At 55.8% G+C, this 19,724-nt stretch overlaps 1 protein-coding gene across 2 annotated transcripts; it reads left to right on the top strand.

Annotated features, from left to right (window-relative positions):
- The first annotated feature begins 3,939 nt into the window (after positions 1-3,939).
- On the top strand, positions 3,940-18,034 carry BEST4 (bestrophin 4). Of its 2 annotated transcripts, XM_075935825.2 has the most exons (9): positions 3,940-4,118; positions 4,627-4,721; positions 6,610-6,843; positions 7,975-8,129; positions 8,283-8,360; positions 11,454-11,606; positions 13,761-13,841; positions 15,294-15,448; positions 16,976-18,034. In XM_075935825.2, the coding sequence occupies exons 1-9, from the start codon at positions 3,967-3,969 to the stop codon at positions 17,382-17,384; spliced, it is 1,512 nt and encodes a 503-aa protein (XP_075791940.2). In that variant the 5' UTR covers positions 3,940-3,966; the 3' UTR covers positions 17,385-18,034. The 2 variants fall into 2 exon arrangements, with proteins under 2 accessions (XP_075791940.2, XP_089636518.1); XM_089780392.1 differs by lacking the exon at positions 16,976-18,034 and having other exon boundaries at positions 15,294-15,456.
- Positions 18,035-19,724: the final 1,690 nt, after the last annotated feature.

Here is a 19,724-nt window from a genome sequence, read left to right as displayed (position 1 = left end):
TCGGTCAATAAAGGTGAGCTGGAGGGACTAGCCAGAGTCTCTCAGCCAGCACAAGGGCATGTGAATGGAGTGACCGGCCCTGGACACTCCCTCATTGGCTGGGGGTCTCTCTGCAGGCACCCTGCCTCAGTTTCCCCCCTTTCTGGGCTCGCTCGCTCAAGCTACCGAACGAACACTTCTCTGGTTCAGCTACCGCCCTGACCCCCAGGCTGGATTTATTAAAGGAACAAAGCCGTTCCCAAAACAAAGTTGCTTAAGATTAGGGTGCGTCCACACTGCAAAGCTATTCTGAGATCCCAGAGGTATCCTGAAAGAGCTGCCCCGTGTCCAAGGAACAGTCCCGTTAGTTCGAAATATTTTTCGAAAGAACGGACGCGCTATTTCACCATCCCTGTAAACCCCGTCGCACGAGGGATAAGGCATGGCTCGAAATAGCGCTTTATTTCGACATTTGGCACCCTGTAGCTGCGTCCAATTTCAAAATAGCCTATTCCGAATTAAAGTAAGAGACGCGATTTGCGTGGTGCAACTTGGGTATCTTATTTTGAGTTCCGAGTGCAGTGTAGACGCGCCGTTCGACAGCGAGCAGTTGAAGAATCGTGGAGCTGCCTCCAATTTTAGCGCTTTCATGACTATTCACTAGTTCCGGGGGCCGGCAGCCAGTGCACTCGTGGCCCCGCTCCCAGGGAGCCTTCTCCTACCCCGCGTTGCTGCCTCTGTGTCAGAGGTAGCAGCCTGGCGAGGCAGCAGCCTCTGGCCGTGGGAGCCAACCTCCCTGCAGGCAAAGGCTGCTCTGGTGTCTCACGGCAACAGCCTCCCTGGCTCATCCCCCCGGCCCCGGCACAGAGCAGCACCCTGACCTCTCTCCCCATGCCCAGCTCGGACTGTCTGCACCCCATGGCAGGCCACGCGCACACACAGCCAAACCTGGGTGTGACAGACCGGGCCGTGTCTGGGCACAGCTGAGGGCGTCCGCTCAGGGCGAATTGCTCAAATCCGGGGCTCTTTACAATCCCCCTGACTGGCGACCTCTCCACACAGGCCACAAACCAGTTCCACAGAGCGCTTCAGCAGCCTGCCTGAAGCCTCCCGAGCAAAACCCCTCCGACACCCCAGCAATATCCGTGCCCCAGATGGCCCCGGGCCTATACATGGGTGGGGGGTCCTAGCACCCAATCCCACCTACCCCGAACAAGTTCTGTCTGGTTCCAAGAAACCAGCCACAGATCCCTGGTCAATTTACCCTCTGGATCTTACCCACAAATCACGCTGGGCCAATCCTTTAGAATCTATATCTAAAGGTTTATTATTACAAGAAAGAAAAGCCTGAGAGTAAGGTTATTAAAGTACAGTACGTTACATGCACCGAATCTCCCCGTTCTCGATGCAGGCTCTAGCAGAGATGTTGCAGCTTCTGGTTAAAAGTTCTTATTGCACATCCTACGATCAGGATGGGTTCACAGGTCTTCTGGGCTCTTCAATCCCTGCAGTGCTGCCTCTGGGATGAAGTGCTGAGCTGAGAACAAAATGGCATCGACCACATGGCCTCTTTATACTCCTTCCTGGCCTCTTCTAGTATGTAGCAGGTCACCTGGTCCTCAGCCTCTCTGTGTTCCCTGCTGGCTGCTCTCAGGACAGCCCCCATTCTTTGGGTGTGTCTTTGGCCCATTGAGAACCATTGTCCCACAGGTAATTAGCATGTCCACAGGCTCCGCAGGCTCGGCCCTGCCCAATGCTTAACCACATGCAGGGAAATCTTCAGTTTCCACACAGATTACAGATCTACACACACAGACATTATATACTCACATAAACAGTGTACACAGGATCAGAAAACAACAAGCTCCCATTCAATACCCCACATGGCTCCCTTTCATACAGATTTCTGGGGCCAACACCCCCACCTAGGGGTGCAGCAGCAATCTGGCTGCTTCCCTCCAATTCGGTAACATCCCCCCGGCCCCGGCACAGAGCAGCACCCTGACCTCTCTCCCCATGCCCAGCTCGGACTGTCTGCACCCCACGGCAGGCCACGCACACACACAGCCAAACCTGGGCTCCCCAGAACCAGAGCCATCTGCCACCCTGGCTCTCCGGAGGGGGTGGGAAGCTACAGACATTGCCTCCGCATTAGGGTTAGCTGGTGCTCCCGACGCCATCCCACAATGCCGTGCTTCCCGTTGGGAAATGACCCAGGGGTGCGGGCCACAATGCCGGGCTCTCCTGAGGAGGCTGAGCAGGGATCCTGGGACACACCTGTGCCTGGGTCTCTCCTGAATCTCTTCCGCACGGGGGCTGCGGAGGGTACAGGGCAGTGCCCTGGGCCTGGCAGATCTGGGTGAGAGCAGGCGGGCGCTGTGGGTCGGAGTGCTGGGTACACCTCGCCGGAGGGGCTCCGTTACAGTCGGGGCACAGACCGGCTGCCGAAAGCAGGGCTGGTGTGACCCTCCCTGTCAGTTCCCTATTCTCTGCCTGGCGATAACCCCCAATCCATCACCGGGAGGAATGAGGTTTATGAGCCATGGGGAGGTATTTAAAGGGAGAGTGTCAGAGCTCTGCCGCTGCCTGGATCCTGTGGGACACAAAAGGACAGGCCACACACTCGGTGCAGGTAGGAGCAGCAACTGGTCTGGGCAGGGGTACGGGTGGGAGCGGGAGGGCTGCTTGTAGGGTGTCACCCTAGGCATAGCTCTGCACTAGCAGTATCCTGTACAGGGCCACGTGGGAGAATCAGCTGTTACCACTCGTCTGGCTGTGACAGAAACAAAGCGTCTGCAGTCTACATCCCAGGGCCTGAGCCCAGGTGGCACTGTCCCTTCCGTGGATTTCAAGGGGGACTCTGAGAAGCAAAGTGGGGGGTGGAGGGGACCCCCCGCTTGGGTGGGCTGCATCCCCTTCTCTGGATGCTGCTAAGCCATCCCAGCCGGGGGCTGACTTCTGAAGAGCAGGATTTTCCCACAATTGCAATGCCTCCCAGAGCAGAGACCCCCACAGGAAAGGCGACGGATCCTGCCAGCCTCCCTCCGGACCTCGGTTCAGGCATGCTCTGTGCCAGTGGGAATTTACATACTAAGCCGGGAGAGCGTCAGGTCAGTACCGGGCCATGCTGCAGCTTTGGGCTCTCTGGCATGGCCGTGTTAGAGGGGCTCGTGCCAATCCAGACCCAGCATGAGCAGCTCTGAGCTCAGCCCAGTGGTATCTGACTGCCCCTGGGTTGAACCAGAACCAATAGGTCTGAATAAAACTGGCACGATGAAGAGAAGCAGCTGCTCAGCTGGTACCATCTGTGAACAGCAGTTACTGCTGCCTGTGTGTAGCCTCTCGCCTGTGTCTCGGTCAGCTGGCACTATCTGGCTGCTGCTGTGTGTGTGCTCTTGAATGTGTACGGTTTCCTCACTAGCACCCTGCAGGGAAGGAACCCAGGACCCTCAGCATCCGCCTCTCCCACCTAAGCTAGAAGAGTAATGATCACCTGGTAGTAGTAGTAGACTTTTACCCTCTTATGCGGAACAGCCACTAGAGGGCGACAAAGACATGGTCGCCTAGCGTGGGTTGCACATGCGCCATCTAGTGCATGGGCTATGTCAGGCAGTGTGCACGGCTGCCCCCCGGTGGCGGGCAGAGCATGGGACTCCTCTCCCTGGGATGGCTGTGCACAGAAATTCCTGCAGCTCGCAGGTAGGCGCTTCTGATCCTAGGGGCCAGGCTGAGCTACCTTCCTGGTGCAGCCGGCATACAGCTGGGCCATGAATGTGGCATCTGCGGCCCTTTCGAGGCCTGCGCGAGACATGCCTGCTGGATCCCAGCCTGACGTCCAGCTGTGGGCTCCGGGACCTCCAGCCTCGGCGCTTGAGCCACGAGATGACAGAGCTTCCTCAGACAGCGCTCCAGGGAGGCCGAGGGGAAATCTCACGCTAGCACCTTGTCTCCCAGCAATAGCGCAGAGGGGGCAGAGGCCGGGCAGCCATGACAGTCTCCTACACGCTGAAGGTGGCCAATGCCCACTTCGGGGGCTTCTCCAAGCTGCTCTTCAGGTGGAAGGGGAGCATCTACAAACTGCTCTACAAGGAGTTCATTGTCTTCGTCGCGCTGTACGCAATGCTGAGCATCACTTACCGGTGAGTTTATGGAACGCCCTCCCAGCATGGGTTGTCCACAGGCATAGGGCCCATGGAAGCCCTCGGCCGCTGGGGACAAAGGATTGATTTCATGAGCCGGTAGCAGTAGTAGGCTGTTTCCTTCTTGTGCAGCAGCCAGTCTGTTTTGCTCCCCCCTGGGTTTGCTGGAAATGCCTGTGTCCCTTACCTGCCATTAGAGCATCCATCCTTTTGACTGGAAAACATCTGGAAATGCTGGTCTCAGGGAGAATCTGCCATTGGAGAGATCGTCGGTGAAAGATCTCTGGCCTGGGATATAACAGCTGGCGTGGAAAAGCCGTAACAACATCCCACAAGGACCTGTCCTGCACAGGCTGGGGGGAGGAGGAGGATTCACGTGGGGAGGGAGAGAGCAGAGCGTCCCCGTGAGGGGGCCGGGAGAGGAAAGGTAACCTGACTCGGTGCACAGGGTGGCTGGTGTTTCCTTCCAGGCTCTAGCGCTCGATCCCTGCTACTTGTGTCCCCGCAGGCGGCTGCTGACGGAAGAGCAGAAACGCATCTATGGGAAAGTGGCCCAGTACTGCAACCGCTCCACGGACTTCATCCCCATGTCCTTTGTCCTGGGTAAAGTGCCCCCTCCCGGGTCGCCTGCCCATTGGGTTTCCATCCTCAGCGGCCGGGGAAGGCTGGAGCGGATGGATGGGAGTCCTGCCTCCCAACTCCAGGCCTTGTCCGCACTCCTGCCCATTATACTCCATTCAGCCTCTCCATGCCCCCGGCCGCAGGCGCCTTCCCTCGCTCCGCAACGCTGTTATGCAGCACTGCTGTTCTGCCCCAGAGGTGGCCGCATTCCAGCAAGCACTGTGGCGCCCCCTGTGGATAAGGGCAGGACATGTAGGGTCCTCGGGGGAAGAGACGTCCTGCCCAGATGTGAACAGCGGAGGGACACATGCCGGAGGGAGAGGCACCAAGCAGGAGGGGGAGATTGCGAGAACAGAGCGTGGGGTTAATGATTAGACAATTCCTGGATAAAACAAACCCTTGCTCAGTCGAAGCCGGGCAATGGCTGTGGGAATGCAGCAGCGCCCCTGAACACCTCTGCAGGCCTTGGGAACACAGCTATCTCTGACAGCTGCCTCTGGTGCATGATTTAGTGGCACCCTGCCCCTCCCTCGTGCAGGAGAAATGAGGAACCTGCGTCCTCCTTCCGGCAGATGCTCACCTGCCGAGCGCAGGTGGCCACCTGCCCCTGCGCTGCCCCCTTCTGCCCAGGCCTGAGGGTCCCAAGAACCCAGTATTCTCCCATGCAGAGCGCTGGCTGGCGCAAAGAGTGCGGCCATGACCAGGGTGACTGTCGCCCTGTCTGAGCGGCGCTGAAAGGCCTCGGCTGGCGGATCTGCCAGCTGTTCCCTCGGGGGTTCCGGTCTTTTCACTGCTCTTTACAAACTCTCCTCTCAGAGCTGGCTCAGCGCGCGAGCTCTTCATTCAAGCCCAGCTGCGGGCGGGCGGATGTCAAGTCCTGATCCTGCCGCGCTTGCCAGGGGAAGTGAGTCAGACGCAGCACAAAGCCCCTCGAACAGCGCGGCGACCCTGCGTCTCCCTGCACAGGGAACGCCGTCTCCGGCAGAAACGAGACACACGTGGGGACTGGGCGTCTTAGCCGCTCGTCTCTCTTCGCTAGCCACCCCCCGGTGCGATGCATCGCCCGTGTTCTCCCCACCAACCTTCCACCCTCGTGCAGCTCGTACACACCGCGATCCTTCGCCTGGGGTGGGGAACCTAAGGCCCAGGGGCCAGATCCGGCCCCACAGGCTCGGGGCTCCCCAGCACCCCCCAATGGGGCTGGAGCACACAAACTCTACTAGCTTGGGCCCTGCAGGCTCTGGTGTGGGGAGTGTCTGCTTCCCAGACAGAGCCCGCGTCAGCGAGGATGTGCGGGTTCGGGGTTTTTTGTTTGTTTTGCTTCTCACTTGTGTGCGACCCCCCCTGACTGATTTTTCTGTGGGTCAGCGGGGCCCCCCCTCCACAAAAAAGGTTCCCCCCGCCCCTGCCGTAGAGTTTATGGATTCCAGGGGCCGATGTTAACCTGCGTCCTGCACTGGAGCAAGTCTAGTACAGGCCGAATTGGCCATGAGAAAGCCAGTGAGGGAGGGGGGGCTCTCACTTGGGCTGCTGAGCAGGTGTGGGTCAGATCTTCCAAGGGATTTAGGTACGCTCCGGGGGGGGGGGTGTTTCAAAACCACTTCTCAGTCTCACTTGGTGCCGAAATCCCTTTGGAAATGGGGCCCCACAAGTCTTACCTGCGTTTGCCTCCTGCACCCCACGTGCTCACACCCCCGTCTAGACGTGGTGCCGCAGCTCAGTCGCTCCTCGCCCGCCGCGCAGCCCGCACGTCAGCAGACGCCGTGGCTGACGGCCCCTTAGCTCCTGCCGTTCTCATCGCCGGGCCTGCAACGCGCAGCTTCTGCTGCCGGCCACGCTCCCCCGCGAGTAACGGTGTCTCCTGGGGCAGGTTTTTACGTCACGCTGATCGTGAACCGGTGGTGGGCCCAGTACACCAGCATCCCGCTGCCGGACCAGCTGATGTGCGTTATCTCCAGCTCTGTCCACGGGAAGGATGAAAGAGGGAGGATCCTGCGGCGCTCGCTCATCCGCTACGCCAACCTGTCCTCCGTGCTCATCCTGCGCTCGGTCAGCACCAGGGTGCTCAAGCGCTTTCCGACCATGGACCACTTGGTGGAAGCAGGTGAGTTTGTCTCCGGGCCAGGGTGGAACACTGATGCTGGGTTAGTGACAAGGCCATGGCCAGCAGTTAGCTGCCTGGGGAGCAGCAGGTGCTGGAGTTAGGGTCAGCATCTAGGGAAAACCTAGCCTGGCAGGGTGTGTTTTCCTGTCTCCCTCCCATCCGGAGGGATCCACTTCTCCCTCTGCTTTTTCCCTCCCGAGGGAGGATTTGACTCCTACCAGCAGCCCTCCTTCCAACGTGCAGAGAAGGGATTATTCCCCGTTACCCTGCACTGGTGAGGCCGCACCTGGAGTCTGGAGTCCAGTTCTGGGCCCCCCGCTACAGGAAGGATGTGGACACATTGGAGAGGGTCCAGTGGAGGGCAGTGAAAATGATTCGGGGGCTGGAGCACATGACCTATGAGGACAGACTGAAGGATTTGGGTTTGTTCAGTCTGCAGAAGCGAAGACTGAGGGGGGATTTGAGAGCAGCCTCCAACTCCCTGAAGGGGGGTTCCAAAGCGGATGGAGAGAGGCTGGTCTCAGTGGTGGCAGATGAAAGAACAAGGAGCAATGGGCTTAAGTGGGGGAGGTCTCGGTTGGATCTTAGGAAAAACGATTTCCCTAGGCGGGTGGGGAGGCGCTGCGGCGACTCCCGCTGGGGAACCAGAGGCCAGCTGAGCCGCGAAACCCCGCCTAGCACCTCACCACTCGCTGGAGCTGGTCCAGGGGCTCCCTGGGAGCGCCATGCTGGCTGAGTTACAGGAGGGGGGCTGGGTAGCTGGGGCGGGCAGAGCTCTTCATCCCCAGCTCAGATCCAGCCCACGCCCGTGGGAACTGGGAGTCGCTACCAGCTGCGGGCTGCCTGCTGGCCTGTGCGGAATAAGCGTTGGTCTCCATCCGGCTCCTGATGAGACGGGGTCCCCTTCACAACGCCCCCCCCTCCCGACCTAGCTCCCTCGCTGGCCGCGTCAGCAAACACCCAGGACTGAGCAGGTCACGGGGCCTGCTCTGCCCTCGTCTCCCTGCCCCCTAGAGAGGGCACCGCTCCCCCGTCTCACGGTGGGTGCTGATGGCGCTGCAGCCGGCCGGCTGCCTTTCGCCACTGCTGGATTCCCGAATCTCTCCCCACCTGTTGTCGCCCGCGCCGCAGGCTTCATGATGCAGGAGGAGCGCAAGAAGTTTGAGAGCCTCCACTCAGACTTTAACAAGTACTGGATCCCCTGCGTGTGGTTCACCAACCTGGCCGCCCAGGCGAGGCGCGACGGGCGCGTCAGGGACGACGTGGCCCTCCGCTTACTCATCGATGTAGGTTTGGGGGGGGCTGGGAAGTCCAGGGGCGGGAGGGGGGACAGGTCAAGGGGCTTGTTGCTAGGATCTGGGAGGGGGCGGAACGGGGGGTGTCAGCTGCTAGTGAGGGGAGTGTGCCCCAGCCTAACCCCTGCTTTCCCCGCTGCGCAGGAGCTGAATCTGTACCGGGCCAAATGCAGCATGCTGTTCCATTACGACTGGATCAGCATCCCGCTGGTGTACACGCAGGTGAGTGAGAGCCCCGGCGTCAGCTCCCCTCCGTTCCCACATCCTGCATCGGCATCCTGCGGGGGGGGGGGTCCCTAGAAACTGAGCCCTCCCCACTCTCCCAGTGACCGCTCCTTTCCATGCCAACCAAACACCCTGCCCAGATAAACCGCTAGTTCCACACAGGGTAGAGACCTTCTCCGGGGAGCATCTTCAGAGAGCTTACGGGGCTCTGGAGGTAGACATACGAACAGCTAGACTGGGTCAGACCAGAGTGTCCATCTAGCCCAGTCTCTTGTCTGCCCACAGTGGCCGATGCCAGGGGCCCCAGAGGGAATGAACAGCACAGGGACTCACCAATGGTACGTCTACACTGGCAGCTTCTTGCGCAAGAACCACAGGGACTCACCAATGGTACGTCTACACTGGCAGCTTCTTGCGCAAGAACCACAGGGACTCACCAATGGTACGTCTACACTGGCAGCTTCTTGCGCAAGAACCACAGGGACTCACCAATGGTACGGCTACACTGGCAGATTCTTGCGCAAGAACCACAGGGACTCACCAATGGTACGGCTACACTGGCAGCTTCTTGCGCAAGAACCACAGGGACTCACCAATGGTACGGCTACACTGGCAGCTTCTTGCGCAAGAACCACAGGGACTCACCAATGGTACGGCTACACTGGCAGCTTCTTGCACAAGAACTCTTCCAGAAGAGAGCATCTACACTGGCAGCTTCTTGCGCAAGAACCACAGGGACTCACCAATGGTACGGCTACACTGGCAGCTTCTTGCACAAGAACTCTTCCAGAAGAGAGCGTCTACACTGGCAGCTTCTTGCGCAAGAAGCACACGGACTCACCAATGGTACGGCTACACTGGCAGCTTCTTGCGCAAGAACCACAGGGACTCACCAATGGTACGGCTACACTGGCAGCTTCTTGCGCAAGAACTCTTCCAGAAGAGAGCGTCTACACTGGCATGTGCTTTTGCGCAAGAGCATCCATGGCAGTGTGGACACTCTCTTGAGCAAGAAAGCTCCGATGGCCATTTTAGCCATCGGGGCTTCTTGCTCAAGAAATTCATGTTGCCTGTCTACACTGGCCTCTTCTGGAAGAGCTCTTGCGCAAGAGGGCTTCTTCCTCGTGAGGAGAGGAATAACTCTTCCGGAAGAAACAAAAGACAGGACTATGTAGCACTTTAAAGACTAAGAAGATGGTTTATTAGGTGAGGAACTTTCGTGGGCCAGACCCACTTCCTCAGGTCAATTTGTGGGAGATTATTGGCACGACCATATATACCAAAGGGATACAATCAAAAAAAGTGAACACAGAGAAAATTGACAAATCAGATTTTAGAACCAGAGGGTGGGGGGGAGTGAAGGGGGAAGGTTAGTGTCTGTGAGGTAATGATATTAGGGGTGATAACTGGGGAAGCTATCTTTGTAATGGCAGATAGTTTCCCCAATTATCACCCCTAATATCATTACCTCACAGACACTAAGGCTGTGTCTACACTGGGCCACTTATTCCGGAAAAGCGGACGCTTTTCCGGAATAACTTGCCAGCTGTCTACACTGGCCCCTTGAATTTCCGGAAAAGCAACGACGATCTATTGTAAAATCGTCAGTGTTTTTCCGGAAAAACTATGCTGCTCCCGTTCTGGAAAGGGCCAGTATAGACAGCCCAGTAGTCTTTTCCGGAAAAAAGCCCTGATCGCGAAAATGACAATCGGGGCTTTTTTGCAGAAAAGCACGTCTACATTGGCCACGGACGCTTTTCCGGAAAAAGTGCTTTTCCGGAAAAGCATCCTGCCAATGTAGACACGCTTTTTCCGGAAATACTTATAATGGAAAACTGTTCCGTTTTAAGCATTTCCGGAAAAGGGTGCCAGTGTAGCCATAGCCTAACCTTCCCCCCTCACCCACCCTCTGTTCTAAAATCTGATTTGTCAATTTTCTCTGTGTTCACTTTTTTTTATTGTATCCCTTTGGTATATATGGTCGTGCCAATTTTTTTCCACTATTTGATCTGAGGAAGTGGGTCTGGCCCACGAAAGCTCCTCACCTAATAAACCATCTTCTTAGTCTTTAAAGTGCTACCTAGTCCTGTCTTTTGTTTCAACTAGACCAGACTAACACGGCTGCATCTATATCACTATTCTTCCATAAGAAGCCCCGTTTTACAACACTATACTGAAAATTTACTTGCGCAAGAACATGTGTGCAGTGTAGACAGCAGGCAAGTTTTTGCGAAAGAACGGCTGTTCTTGCGCAAGAAGCTGCCAGTGTAGACAGCCTAAGTGATCCATTCCTGACTGCCCACTCCCAGATGTTGGCAAACAGAGGGTAGGGACACTATTCCTCCCCATCCTGGCTAATAACAATTAATGGATCCATTAAATTACCTAATTATTTTTTGAACACTTTTATCGTCTTGGCCTTCACAACATCCTCTGGCAAGGAGTTCCACAGGTTGAATGTGCATTGTGTGAAGTAGTTCTTTCTTTCACTTTAAACCTGCTGCCTATTAATTGCATTTGGTGACTCTCTAGTTCTGTTGTTATGGGAAGGAGTAAATAACACTTCCTTATTTTCTCCACCCCAGTCATGAGTTTATAGACTTCAGTCGTGTCCCCCCTTAAGCATTTCTTTTCCCGTGTGAGGTATATCCATGCCTTCCTAGCTATAGCTTGAATTTCTCTATCGCTTTTCATCCCAAAGCCCTTGGCGCATCACCCGTCCCTGCACTGCGTCACCTCTGGGGTGGGGCAGCTGTTGAACAGCACACAGCAACATTGTGCAAAGAGGGGTTCAGACAGGGAGGGAAGAAGCAGCCTGTTTCCTAATGACGCTGTAGGAAGGGTGTAGAGTGACAGAGTGAAATCTCCCTGTGTTGGAATGTGGCCAGGCTAGCCACTTACACAGAGCGGCTCCTCTCACGGACAGGCTCACCGGTGGGGGATCTCGATGTTCTCTAACTGTATCTAGTCTCCTCGTCCAAAGCGGTGGCTGCCCCATTAGGATTTCCCGTGCGCCTTGTGACCAGCCCCCAAAGGCTCCGTATTCCTCCTGCCCATCCCACTCTGGCTAACCAAGTGCCTCTGCTACAGGTGGTCACAATCGCCGTCTATTCCTTCTTCGCCCTGTGTGTGATCGGGCGGCAGTTCCTGGAGCCCCTGGACACAGACCAGGACAGCGATTTGGATCTGTACGTCCCTCTGACCACCCTCCTGCAGTTCTTCTTCTATGCTGGCTGGCTGAAGGTGAGCGTGGGTCCGGCGTGGGCCCCTGAGGGATCTGCTCTTGCCCCAGGGTGCCAGACCCCTCTGCAGCCCTGGCCCCCCTCTACAAAGCTGACATAGCACCGGAGCTCTCAGGGATCAATCCGGAGCCTTTCGCCTCTAGGACCCTCTGATGCTCCTCACGGCACCTGGGTTGTGACGTGCCCTGACATTGCCTGCTCCCTGAAACCAACAGCCTCTGGCCTCACACGCCCATACTCCCGGGTCACAGAGCGTGTGAGCGTTCAGAGACCCACCCTGAGTCCTCACGGCACACCCTGCAGCGCCTGCCTCGGTCGCACCCAGCAACAGGCTCACTTGCCCGGAAAGAGACCAGGGCACACGTCACCTTGGGGTTGTGCTTTGCCTGACACCACGGCGCTAGGCAGAGGGGCCCCAGGCCTGCAGGGATGGGGGACAGGGAGAGGGGATAAAGTGAGGGCACCCAGCTTTAGCAGTTAAAATCCAGGGGGGCACATGACTCATCTAGGGGGAACGTGGCCCCACGTCCTCCCCAAACACACGTTACCTATGGTGCCAGGAGTTATTTCTAATACAAACACAAATCCATTTGTTGACAAAGAGCCGGGGTCCAAATTCCAAACGAGTCGTGAGCAAGAGTGTTAGCAGCAGAATGGTCACACGGGAAACAGCGTGCAGCAGGCTTAGCAGAGCTGAAGCTTCACTTTAACGGCACAAATCCTTATCTAAAGTAGCGTCTTACCTACAGCAATATTTCCCAGTGTGACCAGGTAATATATTCAATAAATACACATAACATTTAAAATCACCTCAGTCTATGCATTTCACAGTGATATTAATGGCCAGCATGGTCCTGGCTTCGCACAAAGCACAATCAACCAGTGGAACTCTTTGCTGCAGGATGTTGTGAAGGCTAAGACTATAGCAGTGTTCAAAAAAGAGCTCGATACATCCATGGAGGTTAGGTTAGCCAGGCTGGGCAGAGATAGTGTCCCTGGCCTCGGCTTGCCAGAAGCTGGAAATGGTCGACCAGAGGTGGGATCATTTGATGATGCCCTGTTCAATCCCTCTGGGGCACCTGGCACTGGACATTGTCAACAGACAGGACATTGGGCTAGAGGGACCTTCGGTCTGACCCAGTGTGGCTGTTCTTATGGCTTTCATGTGAGACATTACAAGGCCCTGTCTAGGGATAAATCCTAGGAAAACAAGCTGTTAGGCGCAGGGTTTGTCGGCCTGTTAGGAGTTGCTGACATGGGGCTGGGAACCCTTTGCCAGTTGGTGCCAGGGGGCCTGTGTGTCACAGTCACTGGTGTGGAGGAAACCCAGGTGGGGGAGTCTCATTGCACAGTCTACAGTACAGCGGAAGGTTGAAATACGATACACAACTCCAGCTACATAATTTACATAGCTGGAGTCAAGGTTGTTGTCAGTTCACTGAGAGTCATGTTTCTGTGCTGTCCACACAGCAGGAGGCCGATAGGAACAACTTATCCCGTCAGCTTCCCTTACTCCTGGTGAGCAGCAGGAGTACCCACCAACCGGGGCGCCCTCTGAGTTCTATTTAGTGGGTCTATATTAGACCCTCTAAATCAAACCCCGATCTTCTGCATAGTGTAGATGTGCCCTGAGAGATTCATTGGGGTCTTGGTCATTCCTAGTGAGACAAGTGTCCCCCCACCCTCACGACTAATTCCCTCTGACTGGCCCCATCATGTGGACCCTCTTAGCATCATGAAAAATTACAGTTTATCAGTTGTACCTCTTCGGTGGGCAAGCACAGGTCTCCATCCCCCAGGGCTGCAAATCCCTGCTAAAGAGGCACATTTGTGGTAAACCCTTGAAGTGACAATCCGTTGCCAGAACAGCGAAGAAAGAGAAAAGGTTAGAAATCAAGGGCACGTGGCTCTGAGACTGGCCCTTCAGCTGGGCTTGCACTGCGTGTGTGTTCAAACACACTGTCCACATCATCAGCTGCGCGTGTGCTGTGATCTCTGACCTGGTGGAAGGGACAGCACGTAACGCACCGGTGGTCCTCAGCGCCGCCGTGGTCATCCTAGTGCCAGCTGTCCGTGCAGCGTGTCTCACAAGCACCAGAGCAGCCTGGTGGCGGAGGGCGTGTGCCTGACGGGGCGTGCTGCCTTCCTTCGACAGGTAGCAGAGCAGATCATTAACCCATTCGGAGAGGACGACGATGACTTTGAAACTAACAAGCTGATCGACAGGAACCTGCAGGTGTGTCCCGTCCCTCCAAAGAGGGTGTGGTCAGGTGACGTGTGCTGGGCGCGCTCTGCAAACTGGAATCGCCAGGGCACAGAGGTGTAACAGGCCAGGCTAAGGGGCAGGGCACGGAGCCGTTCGTCTCTGAGGCTATGTCTACACTCGGGCCTTCTTGTGGCAGAAATATGCAAATGAGGCAAAGCGTGGAATATCACCGAGCCTCATTTGCATACCTAATGAGCCGCCATTTTTGCAGAAGAGGCTCTTGCGCCAGAAGGAGCTGTCTACACGGCCCCTTCTTGCGCAAGAAAACCCTTCTCGCACAATGCCGTTCTTCCTGAAAATAATCGGTGTAATGACATTGCGCGAGAGGGGTTTTCTTGCATAAGAAGGGGCCGTGTAGACAGCTCCTTCTGGCGCAAGAGCGTCTTCTGCAAAAATGGCAGCTCATTAGGTATGCAAACGAGGCTCGGCGATATTCCACGCTTTGCCTCATTTGCATATTTCTGCCGCAAGAAGCCCCGAGTGGAGACATAGCCTGAGTGGCCAAGCCAAATCCAGGCCTTGTGGGCCTAGATCCAGTGAACGGGGGCTCGCCGCAGGCTGGTGTCCACACCCCAAAACTGACCTTCACCGGCGATCCCGGCATTGCCATGGAAAAGTCACAGACCGACCGGGCTGCCTCTGGACTTCAGCTTTGGGCTCTCTCCAGAACAGGGGGCAAACCCAGCTGGAGTGGGGTGCCAGTGTAATAGGGAGAAGCTAGAGCTGCTGATGCCTATGTGGGGGTGGCAGACATCAGCCTCCGGGATGAATTAGGCATAAAAACCCACAGGAGAAACAGAAACAAAGGAGAGGAGTTGGGGGAGAGCGAGCCGAGCCGGCGGGTTGTTCCGTCGCAGACGAATGCTGCTCCCTGGGGCCCGATTTTGCGCCTGTTGCGTTCGGCTGGGGTGGATACAGGACCAGAGCCTGTTTGGACGCAGCCCCCGGGTCTGACTCCACACTCAGGCACCGCCCTCCTGGGAGGAAGGGGGAGTTTTGCCTTCCCCGCCATAGCCCCTCGTGGCCTGGCTTCCCGGCAGCACCCCCACCTGGGCACCGCTACAAATGCAGACTGGAGTCCCGAAGGAGTCACGAAATCAAAGGGGCTGGGCCCCTCCTGAGCGGTGACCCTCCCGGGATCCTACCTGAGCCGCTGATCCTCAGGGCTCCCTCCCTGGAGTCCTTCCCCCCATTCCCAAATGGCCCATCCCAGGCCGCCGTGGGAGCATCGTTCTCTCTGTTACCCTCAGGGGCAGCCACAGAGCCAACCGCCTCCTCAGCCCCATGCTCCCGCAGCTGGGTCTGGAAACTGAATCCCAGCCCATCAGATCAGCTGGGCAAGACGGAGCCCCGCTCCCCTTACAGCTCCAGCCCCCCTGTGGCAGGGCCTGTTCCTCCTTTTGATGCCCTTTGCTACCTCAGGTGTCCCTCCTCTCCGTGGATGACATGTACCAGAACCTGCCTCCAACCGGGAAGGACAAATACTGGAACGAATCCACAGCTCAGCCGCCTTACACCATCGCCACGGCCGCAGAGACCTTGAAACCTTCCTTCCTGGGCTCCACCTTCGATATGCGGTAAAGTCACGGGGACCATTCCAAACCAAAATAGCATCTTTCCTAAGGCAGGACTCCAGCTACCTCCCCCTCCTCCTCCCCCGAGAGCATCTGGGAGGGCTCTGACGGGTGGCTTGGACCTGAAAAGTCATTCTACAAAGGGTGCCCCTTCCTGCCGCTCCGACACACCAGATCAGATTTACGCAGCTTACAGGTAGGGAGGTGGTTTTGCTGATTACTGCCTGCGCCACACACTGATCCTGGAATCTGGAGGGTGGGGAATTCTAGCTCTGGCATCATCCCTTTATAAAGGCCCTGCAGGTCAAATGCTGCCCTTAGTTACACCTAAGTAAATCTTGTCATCTCCAGGGCTACGTCTACACTGGATGATTTTCCGGAAATGCTTTTAACGGAAAAGTTTTCCGTTAAAAGCATTTTTGGAAAAACGCGTCTAGATAGGCAGGACGCTTTTCCACAAAAACACTTTTTGCAGAAAAGCGTCCGTGGCCAATCTAGACACGCTTTTCTGCAAAAAAGCCCCAATCGCCATTTTCGCGATCGGGGCTTTTTTGCGGAAAAGAAATCTGTGCTGTCAACACTGGCCCTTTTGCGCAAAAGTTTTCCGGAAAAAGACTTTTGCCCGAACGGAAGCAACATAGTATTTCCGCAAAAGCACTGACAATCTTACATGAGATCGTCAGTGCTTCTGCGGAAATGCAAGCAGCCAGTGTAGACAGCTGGCAAGTTTTTCCGGAAAAGTGGCTGATTTTCCGGATAACTGGCCAGTCTAGACACAGCCCCAGGGGTGCTTGAGAGCAAACCACGAAGATCATTGGGTGCAAGGAGGGGAGACTCCAGTCTCAGCCATTGGAATTACTCAGCTGCGTGACTTGGGAAGAACCCAGGCTGCAGTGAGATTGCAGGGCTTGCAGGCAGGGGGAAACCGCTCTCGTTTTGCCAAGCACATTTGGGCTGTGTCTACACTCGCGGCTTCTTGCGCAAGTGTTCTTGTGCAAGAACTGTTGCTGAAGAAAACGTCCACACCGCCATGTGCGAGCTGTGCTTTTGCGCACGCGCTCCTGCACAAGAGGGCTTACACCTGTCAGAAAAGAGCGTCGCTCTGCGCAAGGAGCCCCCTCTTCCCACGCCGGACTGTAAATGCGCAAGAGCGGGCGGGCAGTGTGGACGCTCTGCAGATTTTTGCGCAAAAACGGCCGTACTTGCGCAAGAAGCCGCAAGTGCAGACATAGGCTTGGTGCACAAGGGTATCGCTCTGCACGCCGAGCGGGTCTGGCTCTTGCTGCCCAGGCCGGAGGAGACTCCAGCTCCCTTTGTGTTGGGCTCATGGGCATAAACGCCGTTCCCGAGCGCGGCAGGATGCCCAGGAGCAGGCCTGTGAGGAGAGGGGATATTTTGCAACGTGACTTTACTTACACTAGCCCTGTGAAATCGGCGTGCATTTGGTGTGGGAGGCAAAGCGTACCCGAGGCCGGCAGCTGCCAAGCCCAGGCTCAGAAGCCATCCCCTAATCCCACGCTCCTTCCCCAGGATGAGCGACGACCCAGAGCAGAGCCAGCAGGTGGAGGCCTCGCCCAGCCTGCCCCGCATGCACACGCCCCTGCTCAACCGCTTCCTGACCGCGGCCGCCTCCCCCGCCATCAGCCTGAAGAATTTCGGGAGGAACAACCGGGCCCACCACCACCTGCTGCGCCTGAGGGGCGAGGGCGGCCTCCCCTCCCCCAACACCCGCCACCGCGAGGACCCCGAATCGGTGGGCCGCATCGAGGAGGAGACGACAGAAGATGAGGCCAGCGAGCCCCCCACGCCTAGCACCCGCCTCAAGGTCCCCAGCCGGCTGGAGGCCTCCCAGAGGCTTCAGAGGGAGACCCCTCAAATCCAAGTGAGACGGCCCTCCAATGAGAGCATCGACGGGGACCAGGCGGCTGCCTTGGGGTAGTGAGCTCCGTGCGCCTCAGCACTCCTCCCTCAGCCTGTGCCTGAGCGCAGAACCGGGCCCACTTGGCCTTGCCCCTGGCTAAGGGCCTGGTCCAAACCCCAGTGAGATTAAGGGAGATTCTTGCTGCCTCAGTGGCCTTCGGAGCAGGCCCTCAGGGCAGAAAGCCAGACTGTAGCGATCAGCTCCACTGCCACCAAGGGCTCAGCAAGGCGCATGCGCTAGTCACCCGCTCCCCATCACACCCCTCCCGTTGCCACTGCCCGACCGTTGGATTCAGCGGACGACAAAGACCTGAATGGCAGGACACAGGAGAACAGTTCATACAGGAAACTTAGACAGCTGTGAGATGCCTCTGGTTAGGGCCCCTAAATCCCTCCCTCCCTCCCTTGGCTTTGCGATGCTTTACTGCCCATGTCCAGTAGTTTTCAACAATAAAAATGCAGAGACCTCAAACATGTGTGACCCTGGGGGCAATGGGGCTAAAGGAAGATCTGCAGGAGGGATTCTCCGCTGAATTCTTCAGCCTTTCAGTGAGAGCTGCCGTTTCACTGAGACATCCCAGACCCGTAGAGACGCGTCCGCCCACCTGCCTAGGCTGTTGTTAGGGCAGAAGGGACCGCTGGACCGACTGTGACCATTTACACCCACACGCTAACCCGGGAATTAGGTGTGTTCTTAAACAAAGAATCAAAATCCACAGTCTATGGCTACGTCTACACTGGCATGATTTTCCGGAAATGCTTTTAACGGAAAAGTTTTCCGTTAAAAGCATTTTCGGAAAAGAGCGTCTAGATTGGCAGGAGGCTTTTCCGCAAAAGCACTTTTTGCGGAAAAGCATCCGTGTCAATCTAGACGCGCTTTCCCGCAAAAAAGCCCCGATCGCCATTTTCGTGATCGGGGCTTTTTTGCAGAAAACAAATCTGAGCTGTCTACACTGGCCCTTTTGCGCAAAAGGACTTTTGCCTGAACGGGAGCAGCGTAGTATTTCCATAAGCGCTGATTTCTTACAGTAGGAAGTCAGTGCTTTTGTGGAAATTCCAGCGGCCAGTGTAGACAGCAGGCAAGTTTTTCCAGAAAAGCGGCTGATTTTCCGGAAAAACTGGCCAGTCTAGACACAGCCTACCTGTATCTGGTGGGTTGGGGCCTTGCTCTTGAGCTCAGGCTTTTGGTTAAGCAGCAGGAGCATCCGTAAGCTGGGAAACTGTGCGGTCACATCTTGGCACATCCCAAACCAGTCACGTTAAAATAAAGCAATTCGGAGCTGGGAGAAAAGGGATCCAATCTGGCCTCCTGCTCAAGGGACAAGCATAGAAGATTTAAAGGAAACGTAGGCTGAGAGCTTCCTCTCTGGCAAGGACCCATTTCTCAATAGTTGGGGTTGTGAAAACCTCATTTATTGCTTTGTTATTATGCCCCCCACCTATTGTTTGTGTGTATGGTTCTGTCGGGCTTTCTGATTGGTTCTGTCTCCTGCATAATTAATTTTGCTCAGTGTAAACCACTTAAGGCAGTGGGATATCATTGGTTAAGTAATCATGTTACAGTAAGTTAGGATTACTTAAGTTACATTTCAGTAGAATGATTGGGTAAGGGATACCTGAAATTACTGTATGCGTCAGGGACAAACAGTATGTGGGGGTGGCGGGGAAGAAAAATGGATCCATGGATGCTGAAGGCTAACTCCCCAAAAACATTGAACTGTTTGCATCTCCAGACTTCGGGCACTGCTGTTCTCTGGGCAAGTGAGGCCCAGGGAAGTGGGAGGGTAAAGGGATACGCCGGCTGACATGACTCTTGTCTTCAAACTGCATTTTGTAAGATCTCAGTGAAATCTACAAAATCCAGCCAAGTTTCAAGAACACAGGTCCATTCATTTCAGACACGAACATTCAAGGGCCAGCATTTAAAATATTTACACTTGGTTCTTAGTAGTTTAGAATATTTCAGAGCTGCTGTGTCTCTTCCCAGGCTTGTGAATGTACAGAAAGCTTTATATGGCTAATTCAAGGCTCCATTAATAATAAACCAGCACCCCCTACAGTCCACAACTCGTTACAAACATTGTGACTTTTGGGAACTGTATAAGCAGTGTGCCCCCTACAGGCCACTGTGGCAGTAGCAACACCCTGGTCCCATTCCAAATTTCCAAACCCAGACACTTAAGGGTGCGTCTAGACTGGCACAATTTTGTGCAAAAGCAACTGCTTTAGCGCAAAAACTTGCCGCCTGTCTATACTGGCAGCAAGAATTTGCACAAGAACACTGACTTTGTACATTACAAAGTCAGTGGTTCTTGCGCAAATACTTTGATGCTCCCGCTCAGGCATAAGCCCTTTTACA

This window comes from Pelodiscus sinensis, chromosome 9 (genome assembly GCF_052426305.1).
Source record: "Pelodiscus sinensis isolate ZL-2025 chromosome 9, ASM5242630v1, whole genome shotgun sequence".
NCBI classification, from domain to species: Eukaryota; Metazoa; Chordata; order Testudines; family Trionychidae; genus Pelodiscus; species Pelodiscus sinensis.
Note: the sequence above shows the minus strand (reverse complement) of the source record. Positions and strands in the feature narration are given on the sequence as shown.

What these genes read in the sequence shown, in the direction of transcription:
- BEST4 (XM_075935825.2), top strand. Translation starts at nt 3,967, where the DNA reads ATGACAGTCTCCTACACGCTGAAGGTGGCCAATGCCCACTTCGGGGGC. An exon ending in ATGCTGAGCATCACTTACCG is followed by an intron (nt 4,119 to 4,626) that starts GTGAGTTTATGG and finishes GTGTCCCCGCAG; the next exon opens with GCGGCTGCTGACGGAAGAGC. An exon ending in TCCCGCTGGTGTACACGCAG is followed by an intron (nt 8,361 to 11,453) that starts GTGAGTGAGAGC and finishes CCTCTGCTACAG; the next exon opens with GTGGTCACAATCGCCGTCTA.